Source organism: Telopea speciosissima, chromosome 5 (genome assembly GCF_018873765.1).
Source record: "Telopea speciosissima isolate NSW1024214 ecotype Mountain lineage chromosome 5, Tspe_v1, whole genome shotgun sequence".
Lineage (NCBI taxonomy): Eukaryota > Viridiplantae > Streptophyta > Magnoliopsida > Proteales > Proteaceae > Telopea > Telopea speciosissima.
Genome location: NC_057920.1, coordinates 25,924,566 through 25,949,289, shown reverse-complemented (window position 1 = coordinate 25,949,289; position 24,724 = coordinate 25,924,566). Strand labels below are relative to the sequence as shown.

Genomic DNA, 24,724 nt, shown 5'->3' with positions numbered 1-24,724 from the left:
AAACACGTACCATATCATTATCGTATGAGTTTTATTATGCCGGATTTTTAAAAAGTATTATTGTCGTCTGATCCGTTTAATTCCTGTACATATCCATACCCGTTTGATTGCCATTCCAGAACTTACTAAGGCGAGAGGTGCCGGATTGCCATCATTGACAGAGCATCAAGCTCCTCCCCAGGGAGCCCAGTCCTCAAGGGGCATCCAACGGCTGGGCTGTGCCGCACACATCCCGATGGCTGACTGGATGCCCCCGGGCACTCTTTGGAGAGGAGCCAGATCTATACAAGTCCAATAGGTTTCTTGGATTCGTACAAGTGAGGTGCGTCTCTCTTTTGCCAAGCTGATCATTTTGTATTTTATAATATCCCATCCAAGCTATCTATATGTATACCCAAAAAAAAAGTTGAGATATTTCTACAAAGAATCAATTTTTCATATATAATAATAATGATAATGCCCTTCATTATAAACCCCTAAAGCTTAAACCCTTCCTTCTCCAGACTTTCCTAAGACACCAGCCCCGTTCCTTCTCTCTCTCGATCTCTCTCCACCGTGAGCAATCCTCGAGGAAGGATTCTCTCCATTTCAAGGGGTATGTCTCTCTCTCTCTCTCAAATGAAAGGCGAAACACTCCGCCTCTCTCTCTCCTGGTCTTAAATCTCAACCTTGATCAGGCATTGGGGTTAAATCCGAAGAAATAAGTGGGTGTTTGATATAATTTGATTTTGATTGGGTAACCCATCTTATTTTAAATGTTGGTATTATGCAAATATTTCACCTCTATTCTCCTCCAAGTCTCTTGTTGGGTTAGGTTAACTGGGTACCTGGACGCTGTTCTCTCTGTTTTCATTCTGCCTTTTCACATAGGATTCTGGTATGCAAAATATCCATATCAGTCCAGAGACACTGCTGTCCAGTGTGCTAGCATATTTTGTATTTTCCTGATAATTAGACAGGTGACCACATCTAAAACAAGTTCCTCTTCATATTATACCATTCCATATATTTAGGAGATAGCATGAAGAAGCCCAGAATGTTAATGCATATAGATTGAGTAGATTTCATCACCTGTGGATTGTGAAGTCCCCTTCTGTACAAAGGTTGGATGGATAGCAGCTCGACTTACGTGATTCAATCCCAGGTTTAGAGGAGGACTTATAATTGAAATGTTATTGTTGTTTCATAATTCTAAATTTAAGTTCGCTGTGACTCAGAACTCTACTAATGAGTTCGGGGTGAGCTTCTAAAGAATGCTTCCCGATTCATATAAGGTGTATATTCTGAAGTAATGTTTTTATTTTATCTATTTTTGTGTGATTAGCTTGGAGCTGCTTTGCTTGTTTATACTTTTCAATAATAATGATGGGCAGATTTGATTTCTTGAGTCATTGGCTTATCTAAGTAGACCTGGATTTAATTTGTCTATTTTATTAAGTTTAACCGAATTAAGTATTCTCTCTTTTGATAAAATGATATGATTCCTTAACTTATTATGATGTTTATTGGATACTGTAGTCTGGACAGTGAACATATCACCTGTTTCTGAATATACCCCCATGTTTTAGCTCCCGACCATTAAGTGAAAACCTTTTTAAACAGACTTATCTATGTCCAACCTTTTGCCATAGCTGTTTTTTACCCCCAGATTTTTATAAAATATTGAGTTTCAACTTTCAAGTCTGTCTTATACCTGAATGCATCTGTTCCCCCCCCCCCCCTCCCCTTTTTTTTTTTCCCCGTATCCATATTTACTAACTATGCACTGTCTTGGTGCAGAAAATGTCTCTCTGTGATGATGGAAATTCTACTTGACTACTCCATTGAGCAAGTGGGAGCTCATGGAACTCCTTTGAACAGTTGAAAAACCCTTCCTGATTAACATATTTTTCACCTCCTGTTATCCCTGTTCTTTCACTAGTTTGTTCTTATAAAGGACCATCTCTTGCGGAATTTTGAAGATGAATCGACTTGGAAATGTAATGAAATTTAACACTTTACTACGGAGTGGTAAAGCAAACCAAGGCCTTTCAGCACTGAGACATTTCTCTATTGGAACAGAAGAGCCCTCAAGCAAAGGTATCGTGAACCTAATCATTGGGATAAGATTTAGAGCTTAAGGTGCAATATATATTTTGATTCTTATAGCTCATTTAGGTAAATCAGAAGCCTCAATGTTGTTAGAACATCTCTGGTGGTTGTTGTTTGGAGGTTTCATTTTTGTGATATCAGTTTGGCATTATTCACAATTGTCCTTGGAGTTGCGTTTTTGTGGGGTTTTTCCCTTGTGGCACAAGGTTTTATGGACGGTCTCACTCTCGCCCATATGGAATATATGGACAGGCATACCTACTTTTGCCATTTGGAAGGCTGATGTGACAATTCCGACCATTAGATATCTAGGGAATGATTTGGATTGGCCACATGTCATATTTCAGACTCAAATTTGATCATTAACACTTCCATGTATTGGCATAACATCCCATGAACTATCTTGGTAGTCCGTACACCCTCTTTGCATTCCCAGATTTTTCATGCTTTGTTTTGCCAAATGACCAATTCCATTTGGGTTGAAACTTGACTTGTGAGCAAGAGACCTTGAGGTCTATTTGTCCATAAAATTTCAGTCGCATCCAACTTGCCATGTGGCAGAACTAGATGCCCATTCATAGATTCCATATTGTGTGCCTTTCCATAAAATCTGTTCTTTTTTATTGTAATTATTGAATTATTTGATATTAAGGTTTTTGAAATTGTTGTTGGTGGCTGTAGAAGCAAATAAGTATTTGTTGGAGCTACGGAGGACGAAGCAATCAGATGTTATGGGCTGCTTCCAGAGGATGAGATGTTGCCAGGAATACTCCAGTCTTTCTATGCTCACGCACATCACACAACCCACTCACTCTGGTAAGGTTTATCATCAGTTGTGTTTTGAGTCGAGTCTGGTAAATTATTTTCTTGATTAATTCTGATATTTGATCTAAGTGGCGTGATGATCCTTCTGACTTCATTTAAGTGAACCAAATTTGTCTTCCAAACAGGTTCTTTGACATCTCGTAATGACAGTTACCTTCAGTATCTTTGTTGTGCAGAAACCCTAGGCATGGGCTGCTGAAGAAGGGAATGGAGTGTCCTAGTTTTCTTGTCAGACACATTGCAACAATGGGCGATTCCAAGGAGTCCATTTCAGAAGTGGGTTCTGCTGCTAGTCCTGACATGGTTCCCCGCATCAAATTTAAAAGGCTCGATAAAACAGCGAAGCACATAATGCAGGCATGCCATGTTTTTTCATATTTTCTTGGAATGAAGTCCTGCATTATTCCTTTTGCTCCCCCCCCCCCCATACACACACACAAAAGGTGTTCATCGTTCCTTTCCTTTAATCTTTAATAAGTAGGTTCCTACCTTATAGATTCTGGATAAAGAAGCAGTGGAGGAAGTGAGGACACAGAGAGAGATACTTGATATAAGGCCTGGCTATATCATCCAGCTCAAAGTGGTATGAAATTATGAATTTTCTGGTTGAGTCAATTTTGAGTTTGCTTTCTTTATTTTAATCCTGATATGAACAGGAAGTTCCCGAGAACAAGAGGCGTACTTCAATTGTGAAAGGAATTGTTATAGCACGGCGTAATGCTGGTCTAAATACAACATTTAGATTGAGGAGGCTCGTGGCAGGTGTCGGGGTGGAATCTGTCTTTCCTTTGTAAGTAAATATGTTATCTAACTGTTCTTCAACTAGGGTTCCTTTCAGTACCTTGTTCTCTGCTCAAGTTACTGAGTGTATGTCTCAGGAATCACTGCATCAACAGATCCAATGACACTGTATGAAAATACATTATTTTATACATTTATATATAATGAATAAATGAATAATTTTACCAGTAAAATTATTATTTGTATTGTTTTTAATTATATGACAAACTGACTGAAAAAATGTATCAAGTTAGATATAGAAGGGTCGAAGATATGATGACATGAGGAAAACTTCTTACATAATGGCATCATGTATGCCAATACACTAGAATGGTTAGGTCTACAGCACAAGAAAAATGTCAATCAGAACTATTGTTCCTTTCCTTGATTCAGTAGTTGGGCATCTTCTATCATCAGCATCCCTATGCATGCATCCAGCACAGCATTTTTCTCTATTCCTTCTTGTGGGGAATGATCTTTACCCATCGCGTTTCTTTTCCTTGAGTTTCTAGCAGCAGTTGTTCTTTATCGAGATAGGCATTTATTCATATATGGCAAACTGATCAGACCAATAGGGGGTTCTGCTGGTGGTGGGTCAGATTGATGGAAGAGAAGGAGAAGAAAAGCGAGAAGAAAGAATAGAACCAAAAAACCGAATCGTTGTGAGGGGAAGAAGAGAGAGGAGAGAGCAAGAAACATGGGGAAGAGAGATAGAGAGAGATCTCACTTAGTTTTTAACTAAACAAATAAAAAGGGCTTACCCAGTGCATGAGGCTCCTGCCACTGCGGGGTCTGGGGAGGGTCATAATCTTTTAATTAATCAAAACGGGGGGGGGGGGGGTGGTTCAGTCATTACAATGTATATATATATATATATATAAAGATAAAGATAAAGTTAAGACACTAAAAATCTTTCATGACCATTAGTCTTTGGAAGGTATTCTAGTCTGACTTAAACACCTATTAATAACCCATACTTGATAAGATAACCTCTCCTCCTGCGCAGGCTAAGAAGGAGAATCCCTAGTTAATTAAGGTTCTGTATGGTAATTTTCTTAAAAAGTGTTTTTAGTGTTTTTTTGCTTTTTTGGAACAGAAACGGGGTAAAAACTGTATGGTATGTCCGGTTTATTTATTTATTTTTTTGAAACAAATCGGGCACTTGGCACACTTTTGACCTCATTTGAGGAACACCAAAATCATGTTTCTCACATTAGAGAAACACTTCTACAAATTTTCGGAGAAACACCATGCCCACCTAAGTTAATGAGGGTATTTTGGGAATTTCCATGAAAAACATAACATATGTGATGTTTTGCCTAAAACCTCACAGTCTCTCTTCACTCGCGGTAACCTCTGCAATTCTCCCTTTTTTGCCCTAAAACCTGACATTCTCTCTTCACTTTGGTGCTCTCTCCATGGCTCTATGCATCACCGCTGCAACACCAGTCGTTGCTATCGCCAGCAACACCTCTCAGTAGCCCTGCAATTACATCCACCTCTTTGTTTTACTGGCTCGTCTCCTTCCCCACTCTCCATGCGTAAACCTTGCTGCTTGAATCCGTCAAAGCTCATAAAGACATCGTCAATGTCATGGACATGTTGGTTGACAGAATCCTTTATATGGTGCCAATAGATCGGGTGTAGGGGGAGAGCAAGACCGACGGATTGAAGTCATTGAAATTAAGGAGAATGTAAATCATGGTGGCTTAATTAGTATTGAAAGCTGAGATTCTCTTCAGACTCACTTGTGAACCATTCCTCCAATCGGATGGATCTCTTGAAGAGATTGATTGGTGGGCTCCGACATTTTTTTTTTTTGGTGAAGTGAACCTGGGAAGGTTCTTACTTTCCAGCTAAAATCTAGACCCAGAATTCAAAATGAGCACTACTTCAGTTCAAATAATCACATCTGAACCGTTTCTCTCCATTGTTTCTAATTTTTGTCATAGGTGAACAAGATCGATATGGCTTTAATTGAGCAGTGGAAGAAAAGACTTAAAACTCAGGGATGATTAATGAGAGAAACCTATTCCAAAATCTGATCTTTCCATCTTTTTTAATGCTGGAAAACAATGCCATGGTTCCCCTCTACTTTGCGATGCTGGTAGCCTACGCATCCGTGAAGTGGTGGAAGATCTTCACTCCCGAGCAATGCTCGGGCATTAACTGCTTTGTCGCTGTCTTCGCCATCCTTGTTCTCTCCTTCCACTTCATATCTTAGAACAATCCCTATCAGATGGACACAAGAGACTGAGGAGGGGGTGCTTGGGTTCAAGAAGAGGATCTAGTTCCGATTTGAGACTAGGGGCGAAGGGAGGTGGAGTCATGTTCTGGACCATAGTTGTCAAGGCGCCAGGCGTTCCAAAGCGTTCGAGGTCCTCCCTAAGCGCTTAGGCAGCGCCTAGGTGGCCTAAATCGCGTTCTAGTAATTTTTTTTTAATATATCAATTATATGTGTGAAACAATTAAAACACACATTTGGTTTATATGTTCTTGGAATTGGTCATTTTCAGGTATACATCTAGTCTCACGTTTGGATTATATTGTTCTTAGAAAATATGATGTTATCAATAAGTAATTAACTTGCTCTCAATTTAGAGAAATGCTCTTGTTCTCTAAGAAATTTGAGTGATTGAATTATTTAATTTTTACATGAGATTTTTTGTATTAGGTAGAGCGCAAAACCAGCTTTCCAACAAATTCAAGATTGCTTAATTCTGATTAATATTGAAGGAGTTATTTTCCGGCCAAACCTTATTTGGTGTGCACGAATGTTCTCAAAATCACTCTGAATGAAAATATTTTTTTAGATATCAAAACAAATTAATATTTTGTAGCACTTTTGGTTTTTGGCAATGTTTTACCATATTAAGATATATGTAATTTTTAGACTTAAGAAAAACCTCAGTATTAGAAAGTTGAAAATTTCACCTACCGCCATAAATCCAATTTTTGTTCTTGAACTGGGGGGTTGACTTTTTGTCCTTTTGGAATTTGATTTTTAAAATTTTTTTTAATTGGATTCAAATAGGGTTTTTTTTGCTTAATTATGAATACTATCTTAATTAAATGATTTATTAAATGATATTTGGCATAAATAAGTGTCAAAACCTGGTTTGATACCGATTAAATCAATGCAAGGCGCCCTAAAAAAAGGCGGCAGCCGCCTAGGCACCTAGAAATCCCCCTGGACGCCTAGGTGGTGCCTAAGCAATGCCTTGACAACTATGTTTTGGACGGGTCGGAAATCTGAATTGGAATCTGTACGCTTGGGGAAGGAGGGCAAGGGTGGGGCGGGAGGGATTGCAGGGGTGTCCTGGATGGCTGGATGTGAGGAATATACTGGTTGAACCTATCATGGTGGCCGGAAAATGCCATTTCGGGGGAGTAACTGCAGGGGAGTGTTGTTGTAGCAGAGGGTGGGATTCCAGGAAGAAGAATGGGGTAGGGAAGGGTGGGGGTGGTAGGAAGAAGACAAAGAAGAAGGGGGTAGACAACAGAAATGATTCTGTTAAGTGCGACACATACAGATTTGTGTTTTCTCTTAGTTACAGAAACATTTTTTTTTCAGTGTTACCAACTTACCATACAGCATATCAGGACCCAGAAACGCTCAAAAAACACAGAAACACATAAAATTGTGCCGGACCCAAAAACACTTAAAAAACACAAAAACGTTGCCATACAGAGCCTAAATGACTTACTATCAAAGGAAATAAAAGACCAACTAAAAGGGAAAATTATGTGCTTTTGAAAGAGCCCTTAGCCGACTCAAAACTAATCTCATCCCTCTTCCCAACTGGGTCTGAAATATAGGATAAACTTTATCTAACAAGATAATTTCCTAACTAATAGCTAATGGGCCCCACTAATAGAGACCTATTTAAAATTCTAATTTTGTGTACCCTTATTAATGTAGCTCTAGATAGGCAAAGGACCTACTAGAGGCCAAATATCCAGGATCTAACAATAAAGGAACCAAGGGGCTACTGGTTCTGCAGTTGCAATAGGGCAGAATTGTAGTTTCAGGTCAAAACTAGGGATAGGTTTGGGGGAATGGGGGTAATTTTTACATGGTAATGCTAGGCAGGTCTAGGGGAAGCTAACAGTGAAGGTTTGAACAAAATTTCAAATTTCAGAAATTTAGGGCTAGGGTTTCGGGTTTTAGAATTTAGGTTGAAATTAGGGTTTAGAGTGAGAATTTGGACCAGAGCTTTAGGTCGAGTTCTCCAAGGATAGGGAAGAGCATTCGGGCAAGGTTGGGTGAAGTTTTGATGGTTGGATATGGCTGAATGGAAATTTTAGGGTTTTGGGGTTTTACAGAGATGAGGGGGATTAGGGTTTAGGTGTTAGGATGAGGCTGTAATTAAGGTCGAGTGGAAGGGGAGGTCTAATGGACCTGTGGTTAAAATCTGATTGTAAACTGATGGGGGAATAGGGCTGGATAGGGAATTTAGGGTTTAAGAGACTTAGGGTTTAATGGAGACCGATTGGGGGTGATTAGGGTAGGCTGTAGAGGATTAGAAGAAGAAGGATAAATGCAGAAAATTAAAATAACTTACTGGATTGAGCAATGGAGAAGGATAGAACCACCTTCAGAGAAGAACCTCCTTGCCGTCACGGCGTAAGGAGTCATAGGAGATACCTACCCTTTCCACCTTGATAGAACCACAATGATATACACTCACAACGAGCAGCAGCAGCAACTAGGCAGTAATACGATTTTTTTAACTTCATAAACTTGTGGGGGAGCCTCCCACGATTTAACTTTTATAATAAAAGGCCATAGGCCAAGTCCTAATACAATTTAAACTCTTCCCTCACTTAAATCATGGAGGGGGGAACCTAATTAAAACAACTTAAAACTTTAAAAGATAAAAAGACCTAATTGTTCGTAATAACTTAAAATAAAAGACACTTAATTAATTCACTTAAATTGAACCAATTGGATGCAACCAATTTGAACCGGTTCAATTAAAAAACATAAAAATAAACTAAGTATTGGGCTAATCCCGTATGCAACCTATGTACCCCTAGTTTAGGCCCATTAAAGTGGCCTATTACATAGAAAACCCTTGGGATCAAAGGCCCAACATATATATATCCCAACCCTTGACTTATTTCTAAAGAAATAAGCCCATTTCGATGATGAATCTACATCACTTATGGACCTAAAATTTAGGCCTTACAATTGAACCCATTACAAATAAAAACATTTAAAACAAAAGCCCATAACCAAGTACTATCAAAACAGGCCTAACTATTGCATCAAAACTGCATTATTCCTTCCTTGTTTGAAAAAACTCATCCTTGAATTTTGTAGAACAAGAGAATCATCCCCACTTGATCGACGATTAGCTGCCTTGGTTTGACGATCCAACACTTATCTTGAATAAGACAGACATGATTAATGACCGTCGAAATTTTGACGTTAAAGATCTGTTGTGAAAGAAAAAAATTCCATACATTCAATCTCTACAGGGTCAATCGTGATTTTCTTCATTGTTCACGCATTGACTGGAGGCATTCTTCTGATGATACTGGGTTGACTGAGGTCAGGAAGATTTTTTTTGCTGAAGCCAAACTGAAAGGTATGGTTCGAGTCTGGTGGATCAATTACTAGCAACAAAATTGGACTCGAGGCATTGGGTTGGTAAATACTTGGGCTGAAATGTGAGGTGATGAACTGTCGATTTCTGTCTAGTGACTACAAGCAACACATGCACATTAAGTTCGCATAATTGCAACAACATAGTATGGCCTTTGGGGAATATGTGGCAAAATTTACTACTTAGCCACTTGATCTGATTTTAAGTGGGATCATGGTTTCAAGTTTCGATCAAAACATATCGGTTTCGACACTAACCGAAATGAAACCAAGGGTCGATACTGGTTTGGTCCAACTTTCGACAATGTTCCGACAGGTTTCAACCAAAACATGATTTTGGTCGAACTATATGTATAATTCACAGGTTTCAATTATAACCTGTCATAGACCTCCTTGTTTCGCTGGTTTTGACACTGCTCCTGGGGATTTTGCCAAAAACTTAAATATCTTGATTTCTTCCCACTTTTTTGCACCGTTCTACAGCTTGGATTTGCGTGACTGGAGCTTGAAGGTAATGGTTTTTCCCCCCAAATCTAATTTTTGGAAGCATTAGTACATAGAAATAGTAATTTTGGTTCAATTTTTTATATGTTGATAGAATGGTTTGATCTACTACTTCACGGATTATTTTTGAGGTTGATAAATTATTTATTGAATTTTATGGTTTAAAAATATGATTTTCCTGCAACAAAAATTTGAAAAAATAAAGGGTTAATATCTGGTGGCTATGGTGGATCTCTACTTCATTCTCTAGCACTGAGTATGGGGATGGGACAGGTGTTGGGTCATCTTTCGTCGACAACATCTTCTTGTATCCGGCCCAACCATTTGTGCCGACTCGACCTAGTTCCTATCTTTGTGAGCCATTCCGTAGGTTGGGATACATCCGGTATGTTGATGATGAGGCTATAGGTGGGTTGTCATGGACTATCAAAACAACTTGGCACAAAATATGTCATGGGATACATATGTGTTCACGGTTTAAAGTATCCTTTTGTATCCGCTGATATTGACCGATACGTATCTTATTTTTAAGGTACCGATATGATTCCTTTAAAAAAATTGGTATTAGTACATGTAAGAAACCACATCTTTTATATATAATCTATTGAATGCTCGTCTCGTCGTACCTTGTTTTTCTTTTGATACATTATATATTTTACATATTACTTATTTATAATGTTTTATGCTTCAAACTGTATTTTGCATACATCCTATGCATTTCCATATGTTTCTTGATCATTTCCATACTTATCTTGCATCTCTTAAAATCACCCTTCCGATATGATACCCGATACTGATACTTTAAACCATGTGTTGCATTCGGAGTAGCGTCAATGAAATCTTCAATCATACGCAACTTGTAGATTAGACTTGCCAATAAACTGCATGTGGTATTGAGTGGCGAGTGTTGTATACTTGTATTTCCCTAACCCAATTTATGTTTTGAGTGTTTTAATTGCATATATACTGTTAAGGATGTCAATTAGAATTAGTAGTCTGGGGGTGTTTGGTTTGATTTATAGCTTATTTATGTTTCTAGTTTATTTTCTGTACTAAGGGTAGTTTGGGTATTTACTCTTGTAATGTGGTTAAGTCGTTATAAATAATATTGCCTCTCCTCACGATTCAATTAATCAAAATCGTGAGGGAGGTTTCCTTGCTCTCCGAATCGATCTCTCTTCTCCATCTTCCTCTTCTCTTCTCCTTCTCCATCTTCTTCCCTCTTCCTCTCTACTGATCACAATTGCAGGTCTGCATTGTTTCATGGTATCAAAGCTACAATTCTGATCCACGATCTTCCCCTCTCCTGCGGTTTTGAAGGAATTTCTATGTTCTCTCTTATCATGGTCCACAACAACCATATGCTGCTTTATATTGCCTGAACCCTAGTCATATTATGATGAAGGACTAGGGTTCCCTGCTGTGCTAAAGTTTGGCTGCCTGCAAGTTTGATGGTTGAAGTATTCTCTACCCCCATTTAAGATCGATTTTCCAAAAACCCTGTGAAAATCGATTTTGTCTCTCCTGGGAGTTTATTTTCTCTCACGGATTTATGATTTGTATGAAAAGTTTTTCTCCTTCAAGCAAGAGGGAAAATCGCTTGGCGAATACTACAGCTCTTTGAAGGGCATGTGGGAGGAGCTCAATATGTACCAGCCAATATCTACTGATGCTGCTGTGGTTAAGGCTCAACGTTCTGAATTTCTTGTTGCTAAGTTCCTCTCTGGGTTAGATTCTGATCTTCAGTCAGTCAAAAGCCAATTATTGACTGGTGAGAAGATCCTGTCTATGAATGGAGCTTATTGTCGCATACAAAGGGTTGTTTCTCCTTCCACGGTCAAATCTGATGCAGCTCCTGTCTCTAAGGATAATTCTGCCCATTTTATTTCTACTGGAGGGCGTAGTCATGGTGGTGGTATCTCTTCTCGAGGTGGTCGTGGTTCTAGAGCTGGTCGTGGCCGTGGGGCTGTTTCTGGTGGTCGAGGGGCTGGTTTGAATCCTGCTGGTTCATCTTCTAGTGATGGTGGTTCTCGATGGTGTTCTCATTGTGGTCGTCCTAACCACACTGTTGAAAAATGCTGGCTGAAACATGGCAAACCACAATGGGCTCAAGAGCAGTTTGCCAATGCCGCAGTCTCTGATGGAGCGGCTGATTCTGTGCATCTTTCTAACACTAATCATGGGTCTCCTACTGATGGTGGTAGTACTTCTAGTGATCTGGTTTCTCAACTGTTACAACAAGTTCAACAACTAGAGGCATCATCTTCTACTCCTACAGCCACTCTTGCCCACTTAGGTACTACTTTGTTTCGCCTCTTCATCCTCTCCGTGGGTCATTGACTCCAGTACATCTTCTCATATGACTGGTAAGCCTAATTTATTTTCCTCTTTTACTCAGTCTACTACTTCATCTCGGATTTCCATTGCTGATGGATCTTTTATTCCTGTTACTGGTTATGGGGATATCCCCTTATCCTCTAATCTTTTCTTGACTAATGTTCTTCGTGTACCTAGGCTGCCTCTTAATCTTTTGTTTGTTAGTCAGTAAATCTTTAAATTGCTCGACAACCTTTCATCCATCTCATTGTGTTTTTCAGGATCTTGCAACGAGGACAACGATTGGTGGCGGGCATGAGAAGGGTGGTCTCTATTATTTTGATTTGTCAACTTCTCCAACAGCGGCTGTTGCTACTTCTTCTGGTGTTTCTCCATTACATTGGCACTATCGGCTAGGACATCCTTCCTTATCCAAGTTGCGACATCTAGTTCCTAGCTGTAAATCTGTCTCCCGTATTGAGTGTGAAGCTTGTGAGCTTGGCAAGCATCATCGAACTATTTTTCCTTTGTGTCCAGAGTCTAGGAGTACTTCTTTATTTTAGTTAGTCCATTCTGATATTTGGGGTCCATGTAGGGTTAAGAGTCGATTAGGTTTTCGTTATTTTGTCAGTTTTATTGATGATCATTCTCGGATGACATGGCTGTACCTCTTGAAGGATAGATCTGAGTTTGTTTTCGTTTTCAAACAATTTTATAATGAAATTCGTATTCAATTTGGTGTTCATTTGAAAATTTTACGTACTGATAATGCTCTGGAAATGGTTCAACATGAGATTTTTTCCTTTTGTTCTGACAATGGCATTCTTCATCAAACTAGTTGCTCTTATACACCACAACAAAATGGTGTGGCGGAGCGCAAAAACCGCCATTTGTTAGACATTACTAGATCATTAATGTTTCATATGAATGTTCCTAAACTCTATTGGGCTGATGCAGTGTTGACTGCTTGTTTCTTGATTAATCGTATGCCTTCCTTGGTTCTTCATGATCAAATTCCCTTTAATGTTGTTTTTTCAGAGCGGGCTGTTTTCTCTCTTCCTCGAGTTTTTGGTTGCCAATGTTTCGTTAATATTCTTCGCCCTGGCCTTGATAAATTGTCTCTAAGGGCTATCAAGTGTCTGTTTCTTGGTTATTCTCGTACCCAGAAGGGGTATCGGTGTTTTGATCCTGTTTCTCACCAACAATTTGTTTCCACTGATGTGACTTTCTTTGAAAATACTCCTTATTTTCCTGGTTCTCCCAATTATATTGATCTTACTGTTGATATTGGTGTTGTTGGTCCGGTTGTTACTACTGTTCCTCCTCTTCCGTTAGTTGCCAATCCTCTGCAGGTCTATCACCGTCGTGCCCAACAGCAGTCACCGCCTGTGCCACCTCAAAATGTTGCTGCTGCCCCTCTACCGCCACCAGCTGAGTTCTTGCCTGCGGATCCTCCTTTAGATGCTGATGACCATCCTATTGCTTTGCGCAAAGGTACTCGTACTTGTACTCAAAATAGTTCCCTTTTCCCGTTGGCAAATTATGTTTCTGTTGCTCATCTCCCAACTTCTTACCGTGCCTTTGCTACTACATTACACTCTACCTTTGTTCCCACTTCTTATACACTTGCCTTGTCTCACCCGGGGTGGAAACATGCTATGGATGTGGAGATGGATGCCTTGATCTCTCGTAAGACTTGGTCATTAGAGGATCTACCACCTGGTAAAGATCTTGTTAAGTGTCGTTGGATGTATACAGTTAAGTACAATCCAGATGGAACTGTGGAATGGCTCAAGGCCCGTTTGGTTGCGAAAGGGTTTACACAGACCTATGGGGTCGACTACTTTGAGACCTTCGCTCTTGTTGTGCGTTTAAATTCAATTTGTATCATACTTTCCTTGGCTGTCAATCTTGATTGGCCTCTATTTCAGATGGATGTGAAGGATGCTTTCTTTTATGGTGATCTCCAGGAGAAGGTATATATGGAGCAACCTCTTGCGTATGTTGTTCAGGGGGAGGATAGTGTCCGGGTATGTTGCCTTCATAAGGCAATTTATGGACTAAAACAGTCTCCCCATGCATGGTTTGATAAATTCAGCAGTGTTGTGGCTGGTTATGGGTTTTCTCAGTGCTATTCTGATCACTCTATTTTTGTTAGACGTCAGGGGTCTAATGTGGTCATCCTTGCAGTATATGTTGATGACATCATTGTTACTGGTAATGATGCTTCTGGAATTGCATAGGTGAAGGCTTATTTACATGATAATTTCCAGATCAAGGACTTAGGTAGCCTCAGGTACTTTCTTGGCATTGAGGTTGTTCGCTGCTCTCGAGGTCTTAGCCTGTCCCAGAGAAAGTATTTCCTTGATTTACTTGATGAGATAGGGATGTTAGGTTGTAAATCTATTGATACTCCTATGGATCCCCACATTGAGTTTGGTGCTTCTGATGACAAAGAGTTTGGTGACATACATCAGTATTGACGTCTGGTTGGTAAACTTATTTATCTCACAGTTACTCGTCCTGATATCTCCTTTGCTGTAGGGGTTGTTAGTCAGTTCATGCAGAACCCTAAGCAAGTACATTGGGATGCTGCCTATCGCATTCTAAGATACCTCAAAAGCGCTCCTGGTAAGGGATTAGTGTATTGTCGCCATGGTCCTACCAAGACCATGGTACTAAATCTCGTTTCGTTTCAGTGTTTCGGTTTGACCGAAATTTCCGAGATACTGAATTTTCGTTGAAATATGGTATTTTTTCTGTGGGTGTAAATGCAAAAAATGATCGAAATTTCTGAAATTTTCGAAACGAGATGACCGAAATTTTTGAAATATTCGAAATATTGCATTTTTTCATATCGGACTTGCTTTTCGTTTCGGACAGGTTGAGATACTCGAAATATTCGATATCTCGACCGAAATTTCGCGAGTTTTAGTACACTGCTACCAACGTGGTTGGGTTCTCTGATGCGGATTGGGCTGGTTCTGATGGCGATAGAAGATCGACCACAGGTTATTGTACCTTCTTTGGAGGAAATTTGGTTACTTGGAAGAGCAAGAAGCAGACGACTGTAGCTCATTCCAGTGCTAAGGCTGAATACAGAGCCATGGCTCATACTGCTGTAGAGTTGATGTGGATTTGTTCGTTCCTTATTGAGCTTGGTTATTCCAGTGATCAGCCCATGGAGATGTACTGTGATAACCAGGCTGCTATTGACATTGCCAACAACCTTGTTTGGGCCAAACACATTGAAGTTGATTGTCATTTTGTTCGAGATGCTGTTTAGAAGAAGCTCATTGTCACTCCTTTTGTTCATTCACGGTTTCAGCTTGGAGATATGTTTACGAAGGCCTTGTTTCGACCTCAGTTCTTGGATGGTTGTTCCAAGCTGGTTCTTGGTGATGTCTACGCTCCAGCTTGAGGGGGAGTGTTAAGGATGTCGATTAGAATTAGTAGTCTGGGGGTGTTTGGTTTGATTTATATCTTATTTATGTTTCTAGTTTATTTTCTAAGGGTAGTTTGGGTATTTACTCTTGTAATGTGGTTAAGTCATTATAAATAATATTGCCTCTCCTCACGATTCAATTAATTAATCAGAATCGTGAGGGAGGTTTCCTTGCTCTCCCAATCGATCTCTCTTCTCCATCTTCCTCTTCTCTTCTCCTTCTCCATCTTCTCCCCTCTTCCTCTCTACTGATCACAATTGCAGGTCTGCATTGTTTCATATACATTTCCAGTAGCTAAATTATATGTAGTCAGCGGTTATAATAGGGCTAAAGTGTACAACAACATTCATCGTACACTAGCAAACTTTGGTCCAATCCACAAGTACCATTTTGGGTGTTTTTTTTTTTTTTTTTGTGAAACTAATTCATGGATTAGGTGTAAAATGGTAAAAATAGGCAGCACAAAAAAGGGTCAAAAACTATTTTCTGGGCCTCGAAACCTAGGTTTCAATTTTGGCCCCAGATAAAATCCCAGGTTTCGACCAGGTTTTGGTCAAGACCCTGGGAAGTTTCAGTTTCGGGTAGGATCGAAACCTGCTTGAAACCCGAAACCTTGAACCTTGAGTAGGATGAATAGGGGTTGGCGGCATAGTTTCAGAATGGCTTGCACCCTCAGATCAATGTTGCATTGGCTTCCAGTCGGCCGCTTATGATGGAGGATGTCGTACTAGTAGCATGTCAGGTAGAGGAAAGTCTAAAGAGGCCTTACAATTGGAGGAACTTTCCAGATGCCTTCTCTAGGGGTGATAGCACTAGCAAGCAACCTTCTCCGCTAAAGAAGTCTTTCAGCAAACCACAGGTCAGTGGTCCTTCAATGGCGTCATCACAGCCAAAAGCCCTTATTCTTTGCCTCGTGCGCGGGGTTCTGATAGGCCTCCCCCAAAGCCAAGGACTGAACTACAGTATTTTACATGTAAAGGGTACATGTACTTTTCTACTCGGTGTCCTCATTGTTTGGTTGCTTTTGCCGATAAGGAAGATTCCATGGCTACTTTGGAAAAACAACAGAAGAACAAGATCGTATATTTGGAGGCAGAGTGTGAGTGTGAACCTAATGAGGTCAACGGCAGTGATAGTGATGGAGAGCAGTAGTGGTAGTTGTACAGTTTGGACAACAGTATTTTCCAAACCAGAGAGAGATGTAATGACAGTCTGTGCACTATGGTAATTGACAGTGGTAGTTGTACCACCGTCATTTTTGGGGACGTCGTTCGTAAGCTCGGTTTGAAGACGGAGCTACATCTTAACCCCTAGAAGGTTGCTTAGTGAACACCCCTAAACTTAAGATCAACGATTGGAAACACACACATATTCAATCGGTGGATTAATCCATGTAGTGCAATATGACCTACCTTTGAAGGTCTGTCACATCCTCCTTGCGAGACCGTGGTTCTACACTTCTTTGACAAAAAGGTACAACATTGTGGTGGTGCGAATACTTACTCTTAAAGCACGGTGGACTTAAGTTAAAACTTCTTCTTGCCAAAGACCTCCTGACAATTAAGCTCAAGCGGACAATCAGATCATTTCTCCTCCAAATAGTTGACTCAAATAGTATCCTTGGTTCTTATCCAAACTCGACTGAGTTAAGTTCTTTTCAGAGGAGGAGAGTTGATGCAGTAGCAATATCATGGCAGGACTGGCATGCCCATAGTTAGTTATAACGGGAATTGCAAAACAGTTTTGTTTGGGACAGCATATTTAAAATCGCTTTGAAATTAAACGGGACGGTAAAAAAAAATGTCAAACATTTCAAGAATGGCAAAAAACGAAAACAAACAGTAGATGTTTTAAAGGTTTAGATTTTTAAGTAGGGGACCCAAAAAACGGCATTAAATACTTGTATTCTTTGTTGTTATTTTTGTTTCACTTACTATGTTTTTTCAAACCCACTTGGGCCCATGAGGTGAATCAGACATTTGATACCAAGTTGGATTCATATAGGGTCCATTATGGGCCCATAAGTCCTTTGGATTCTGATCAGGATTCTCGGCCATGTGAGAGTAGATTTTGAGGCAAAGTTTTTCCCTGTTATAATGGTTGGACTCACTTTTTCTATTCATTGTTTTCCCAAACAAAGTTGGCACTTAGCAATGTTGCGTTGGCGGATGGATCAGCGTAGATCCCTGGTGCTATCTTCAAAGTTGGTATACGAAATTACAAAAGATTCCCTATTCTGCTGGCTCAGCACAGCTTTTGTTTTTTTTAGATGGGAGGTGGTAGTTGGGGTTTTGCTAGTTTTTCTGGTTCATCTCGGCCAGAGACCTGAATATTATAGCCTCATTTACAAAAAGTATATAGACTTTGGTCTGGGCCCCCTTTTCTCTCCCTACTGGCCAGATTATGAGAGTGTGTGTTAGTTTCTCCTAGATGCCAAACTTTGTTCCAGGCAACCACCTTTGAGGCATTAACTCACACACATGGAATGGGGGCAATAAAGTTGCCTTTAAAAGTCATGTGAGATTTGAATATTGAAAGTAGGGATAGCGAAGTGCTTTCCATGCATCTTTTCGAGAAACAGTGACATCAGCCTGTCACCTTTTTAAATTAAAAAATACTTATTAAAAGTAGGGTTATGCAAATGCAGCTTCCCACCTTTTATAAAGTTAAACATCAAGTTCAAAATATTCCTTTTTTTTTTTCATTACAAAAAAAAAAAAAACTCGATTGCGTATAATACGTCAGACGTAAACAAACTTGTTTTTTGACGTTAATTTGAGACCAATTCAGTAGAAAAAGTTAAAAAAAATGGTTCAAGGACACTTCATTTGCTGGCACTTGTGCATTTGAACAGGTTACAAGGACATTCCATTTGCTGCAATCTGGCCAATGTTGCATGGAGTCTTCTTAATGATTGCCTTGTGCACAAGTGGGATCCCAACGCTCCACAGATTCTTGTGATGCAGAACAATATTCTGTTCTATACACTTAATATGAACTAAAAGATGTTAGAAACCTAGTACAATGCATCATAATGTACTAATAGGAACCCAGGACAATGCATCATAATGCACTAATCTCAATGCAAGATACCTATCATTGTCGGACATTCATTTTTATTTTTGGTGTACGAAACACATAATGTTGATGCCTGTACACAAATATAAATATTTATATATTTATTTTTAAAATTATATTTAATAAATATAATTTTTCTCTTTTCTAACATTTATAAAATCTTAATTCTTCACCCTGTAAAAGTTGTCTAAGCTCAAGTCCTTCCTAAATTTTAGAAAACTTTAGTGTCTGAGCCAAAGTAGTGTATACTTACGCCTATTAACAATGCTCTTTTCATAATGATTCCTGGAAGAAAATTTTCAAATTCTTCTACCAATAAGATTGCAGAATCTTACCATCTTTATATTACATGTGCATGCAAGTGCAATAGTTTGCATTTGGCATGCAACTGCTGTCTTTGTGAACATAAAGGACAGTTTCTTTTCCTAATATTGATTTCAATGCCTCTCATAACTAAAAATTATTGTTGTCAATTATAATACATTTCTGCTTTTATGGTCGTTACTGATCTTCTGTTACCATGGTTTTGAAACTTCTTGCTTACAATTTTTATCTGAAACTGCCTTTTTTGTTAACAAAAGATGATAATTGCCAATAGTAATGTGCAGCATAGTTATCAAGGCGGAAAAGCGACCATGGCGTTTTAGAGGGTCAAAATTCAAGGCGACACTGCCTTGGCGAAAGGCGCCTGCCATGGCTGGCGCCCAAGGCGTCTAAGGAGCCTGGACGCCATGGCGACGCCTTGATAACTATGATGTGCAATGTCTATTTTTATGATAGTTTTTATTGCTATGTTGCCAATTTTTTTGTGTATTTGGTAAACTCTGGTATTCTAGGTTTGCCTTCATCAACAATCTTAATGTTACCCGTCCCCCTCAGGAAGGTTACTGACAATGCATTCAGGAGGATCGGAAGTCTAGAAGTGCCATTGAAGATGGCTTCCATTGGTTAACCAAGACAGCTATTGAGCTGGCATTATCAATGTGTGGATTACTAGCTTTGGTTTGGTTACCTGTTTCTCTTAGATAAACAGCAGACAAAAAAAGAAAAAGGGAGGGGTGGGGTGGGGTGGGGTGGGGTGGGGGGAGTATGCAACTCTTATCAATGTGCCTTCAGAAAGGCACCACTACTTGGAATATCGTTCCTTCACTACTTAAGAGTGCGACTCCAGGAGTATGCAACTCTTATCAATGTGTGGAAGCTTTTTTGTATGCCTTCAGAAAGGCACCACTACTTGGAATATCATTCCTTCACTGCTTAAGAGTGCGACTCCAGGAGTATGTAATTTAAGGCTTCAAACTGTGGTCCAGATCATGCTGTATGTGGAAGGTGCAGAAGTCAGATCTTCCAGTCTACTATGGTGGATTTCTACATGTTATAGGATCCATGTTAACCTTGCTCCTTATTTTCCAGATCTATCGCACAATGATATTGGCAAGTGTGGGGCTTGCTTGTGACCCAGTGAGCCTTGAATTCTTCCACTATTGGTACCCAAGGGTTTGATTTTATGGATAGGCAGTTACTCATTTTTGAAAAAAGCTTGGAAAAATATGTACTATATCTGCATCTACAGTTTTCCAGCATTTCTGCTAGAGTAAGGTTGGGAGATCCATTGGGTTGGGAGCATGTGGTGGGGGTATGGCTCGAACCACAGCAAGGATTTTTTCAGAAGAAAAGGATGCAGCCAAAGAGATTTGTTTTCTTATTCTGTGATCCCTCAAGAATTACACTAGATAGTCATCTGGAATTAGAGGTGGATTACAGGATGAAAATATCTGAAAGTATCTAAAGAAAACTGCAGAGAATAGTTGAGTCAAGTCTCCATCCTTGTGAGTGATTGGATGCAATCAATCTTTTCTTATCGTGAGGTTAGAGAGGTTATGCAATCCGAGGTTCGCAAAACCCTCGTTTGGATCGCTTATGGTCCCACCTAATCAACAAGACTCCAAGTTTTAAAAGGGAATGACAGTTTGGTAAATAACCAGAAATTTAAAGGGCAACTAAGGGAGATGAAGAGGGACAGGATACGAAAAGACTTAAGTATTTATTGATCAGGGGTAAACTAATGAAAGATAAAATAAGGGCTAGAAAGAATAAAAGTGAAGATGGTAAAGTACTAATAAAGGATTAGGAAATTAAGGAGAGATGGAACAATTATTTCTGCAGCCTACTAAATGAAGACACTTCGAGTAATAATGTCTTGGAAGACTACATTACCCATCAAGACACCACATGTCATAGATATATGAAAAATTAGGGTGTCTGAAGTAAAAGAAGCTTTAAGGAGGATGAAAGTAGGCAAGGCCCAGATGAGGTCCCAATAGAAGTATAAAAGAATTTAGGAATCTGTTGTTTATCTTGGCTAACCAAGTTGTTTAATAAGATTATGAGCACAAGGAAAATGCTAGATGAATGGAGGAGAAGCACTATGGTTCCGATTTACAAAAATAATCGTGATATTCAGAGTTGCAATAACTATAGAGGCATAAAACTAATGAGTCATACTAATTATGGGAGAGGGTTATTGAAACCCACCTGAGGCAAGAAACTACTATTACATAAGCTATTTACTTGGGAGATTTACGACAAAATATAGAGAATGCAAGAAGGATCTCTATATGGGCTTTGTTGACATAGAAAAAGCTTATGACAGAGTCCTTAGAGAATTAATCTGGCAAGTGCTAAATAAGAGAAGTGTTTCAAGTAAATATGTGGACATAATTAAAGATATGTATGATGGTGTGGTGGCTAGTGTAAGAACTGTGGGAGGTCAAGGTAGTGAATTTCCAATTACAATTGTGTTACATTAAGGATCAACTTTAAGCCCTTATTTGTTTGTGCTTATCATGGATGATTTAACTAGAGACATTAAAGATGAGATTCCTTGGTATATGCTTTTTGCTGATGATATTGTTTTGGTGGATGAGACAATAGTAGGGATTAACACCAAGTTGGAGTTATGGTGATCAACCTTGGAATCAAAAGGTTTTAAGATAAGTAGAATGAAGACAAAGTATATGGTGTGTATTGTGTAACTTTAGTTACACTAGGACGGATAATGAGGTGGTGAAAATTGATGAGAGGGAGATTCCACAAAGTGATTATTTAGGTATTTGGCCTCCTTCATAAATAAAGGTGATATAGAGGATGATGTTTCACAGAGAATTAAAATAAGATAGATGAAGTGGAGAGGTATGTCCGAAGTGTGGTATGATTAACGCAGTGTGGTATGATTGACGCATTCTTTTAAACTGAAAGACAAATTTTATAAGACAGTCATACGATTGGCTATGATGTATGGTGCAGAATGTTGGGCATTAAGAAGCATCATATAAATAAACTCAGTATAGCGGAGATGAGGATGTTAAGATTAATAAGTGGCAAAACTAAGAATGATAATGTAAGGAATGATCATATTAGAGCTGATTTGGGAGTAGCTCCGATACATGATAAGCTATGAGAAAGTCGTATGGCCATGTTCAACAGAGCCCTTTTGGATGCTCTAGTATGGAGGAGTGATTTGATTCAGATTGTAGGAACTAAAAGAGCCAGGGGCCAAACCTAAAATGACCCTAGGAGAAGTGGTGAGGAAAGACATGCATAGCTTAGGCCTTGTATCAAGTATGACCTCGAATAGAGCTGATTAGAGGGCAAGGATCCATGTAGCCGACCCCATTTAGTTGTGATAAGGCTGAGTTGTTATAGAGTAAAGGAAGGAGGGGTTAAACGGGAAAGAATTTGTTATGGTGACAGTCAATAGAATATTTTTTGTTCTTCCTCATGATTTCCCTACCATGTGCACTGACCAAACCAGATGCGAAATATGCAATTGGAAACTTCTCCCATCTTAAATCCAAATGCCACAAGATTCTAGAATATGTTTTGCAATCCCCTACCCTATTAGAACCAACAAGAATCATTCTCAAAAATCAACTAACAATCAAAGGGTTAGATCTGGAATAAGGAACTGATGGTAAGTTGAGAACCAGATTCAAAATCGGTTCTGCAACTTTCAAGTCGAGCAAGCTCTAGGCCCAAGTTTGTTAGGATGGGGTTTCCCTAAGTGTACTGATTGCTGCCTCCCAAATTTGAGGGTGAAAGGAGGTGATACGAAGTGATTCCGCTTTATTGGGCTGCACCTACTGCCCAGAACAGGTAGACCAGCAAGAAATAAGGAAAGGTGAAATGAGGAAGCATGAAAAGGGGAAAGAAGGGAACTGGGAAAGTGGAAGTTGAGATATAAACTCACTGGATAGGGAAGGAAGGAGGAAGAAATAAGAATGGAGGAGGGGACGACAGCCAAGCCGCCCAGGCCACATTGGCACACACTGAAACCAAAAAACTCAATATTTCATTCCATTCAACTTCTTTAATAATCTCCATCCATTACATGAATACAAATGAGAAAAGAAAGACTCCTATATGTATTATAAAGTAGAAACTGTAGTAAACTAGGCTAACTACCTCAAACCAGGAAACCAATCTCCTACGTTATCGTACTTTTCATAAAATAAAAATTGCGTAATCTCAAAAAAATAATCAAACCTCTAAATATCCTACTGGACCAAAACTAAAATTGGACTTTGTTTGTCCTGGTCTAGGCTTCCACGGTCCATGGAAGTGCTACTGCACAATTTGATGTGGTTCACATCTCAGTTCCTATGCTAATGGCTACACTAATTACAATAGCCCTCTCTCTTTGTTTTGCAGTAGCTCCTCATATTTAAGCAGTATTGTTTTTCTCCACTCCAGTCTCTCATTGAAGAGATATTATAATTGGAACTTCTTAATTTGTGATTCCAACATACAGTTTTTGTTTAGATAATTGCAAGAGTACTTTTGCTCTTTGAACATTATCCAAGCAGGAATTAGATCTAAAATTCATTGAGTTTTACTATTGTAGATACATGAGAAAACTGATTCCTCCGGACAGCCATCTGAATCTCAACATGATTAATTCCAAGCAATAAATTGGGTAAATTTTAGGATCCTGTCCAGTAGACTGCCCGGTAGTTGTCTGAACTTCGGGCCATAGTCCTACTACTATTATCACTGAGCTTAATGTTCTTAGTTTTAGTTGGTTGTTGTTGCTGTTATTCCTCTTCCCCTAATTCTTCTTCTTCTTGTAGAAGAAGCACTTGATTTTCTTCCCCCCTAACTGCCAACTAATGGGTGATGACAGATACTCTCCAAACATCAAGGAGGTTAAAGTGCTGGACAAGAAGAAAGTGAGAAGGGCCAAACTCTACTACCTCAGGGACAAGATGAATGCCCTCAAGAAACATTAGCTTTAGAGTACCTGATGGTTGAATTTATTGAGAGGAAAAGCAAAATAAATTTTGTCATCCAACTGTTTTGGTCATTTGTTTGCGGTAAACAGGTTTGTTGGGCATTGCAAGCACTTTTTGACTGATTTACAGTATTTCTTGATATGATAATGTTGCTTATTATTTTGGTAATTTTTGCTATACTATTTTGAGACAGTAAATTTTGTTTTACAATTTTTAAGAAACCTGACATTGTCTCTCTAGAATTCTCCTGTACTCGTTGTATTACATAACTTAGAACTGTTAGATGGGTTTCTATGTTTCTATCAGAAATGGGGTTGCACACCTTTTGTGGGGACCAAATAGACCATGATCTTCATCTTCGCTCTTCTTTAGTGGTGAGTGAAGCCCAAGCTCTATGGCTGTCATTATCTGTATGTAGAGGTTATTTTGCATCACCCGTTGTTATTATAGTTCTGGGTTGCCCCTTGTCTAAATGACACAGTTGATTCTCAGTTCTCATGTGAAATCTATTTTGGTTTATAAAGGTTGCCTAGAGTAATTTGTCCACAAAATTTGAGCACCAACGAAAGCTATTATCGATTACCCTTGATTAGGGCAAACTACAAAAGAAGAATGAATATCCACATCGCAACACTGAGGTCGAACTCTGTTCAAAAGACAGTCTGAATCAGCATTACGTGCAGACTCAGTTCTCTTTGAATAGAGGGTATACAATAATTTCTTTTTGGGTTATGTTTAAGCAGAAGACTACCTTGAAATGATTTATCATTCTTTGACTCGGA

General features: G+C 39.2%; 1 protein-coding gene across 1 annotated transcript; it reads left to right on the top strand.

Moving 5' to 3' along the window:
- The first annotated feature begins 1,751 nt into the window (after positions 1-1,751).
- On the top strand, positions 1,752-24,178 carry LOC122662666 (50S ribosomal protein L19-1, chloroplastic-like). Its single transcript, XM_043858367.1, has 6 exons — positions 1,752-2,079; positions 2,773-2,907; positions 3,077-3,273; positions 3,413-3,499; positions 3,573-3,706; positions 23,834-24,178. Exons 1-6 carry the CDS (start codon positions 1,962-1,964, stop codon positions 23,937-23,939), a joined length of 777 nt encoding a protein of 258 aa, XP_043714302.1. The 5' UTR covers positions 1,752-1,961; the 3' UTR covers positions 23,940-24,178.
- The last annotated feature ends 546 nt before the right edge of the window (positions 24,179-24,724 follow it).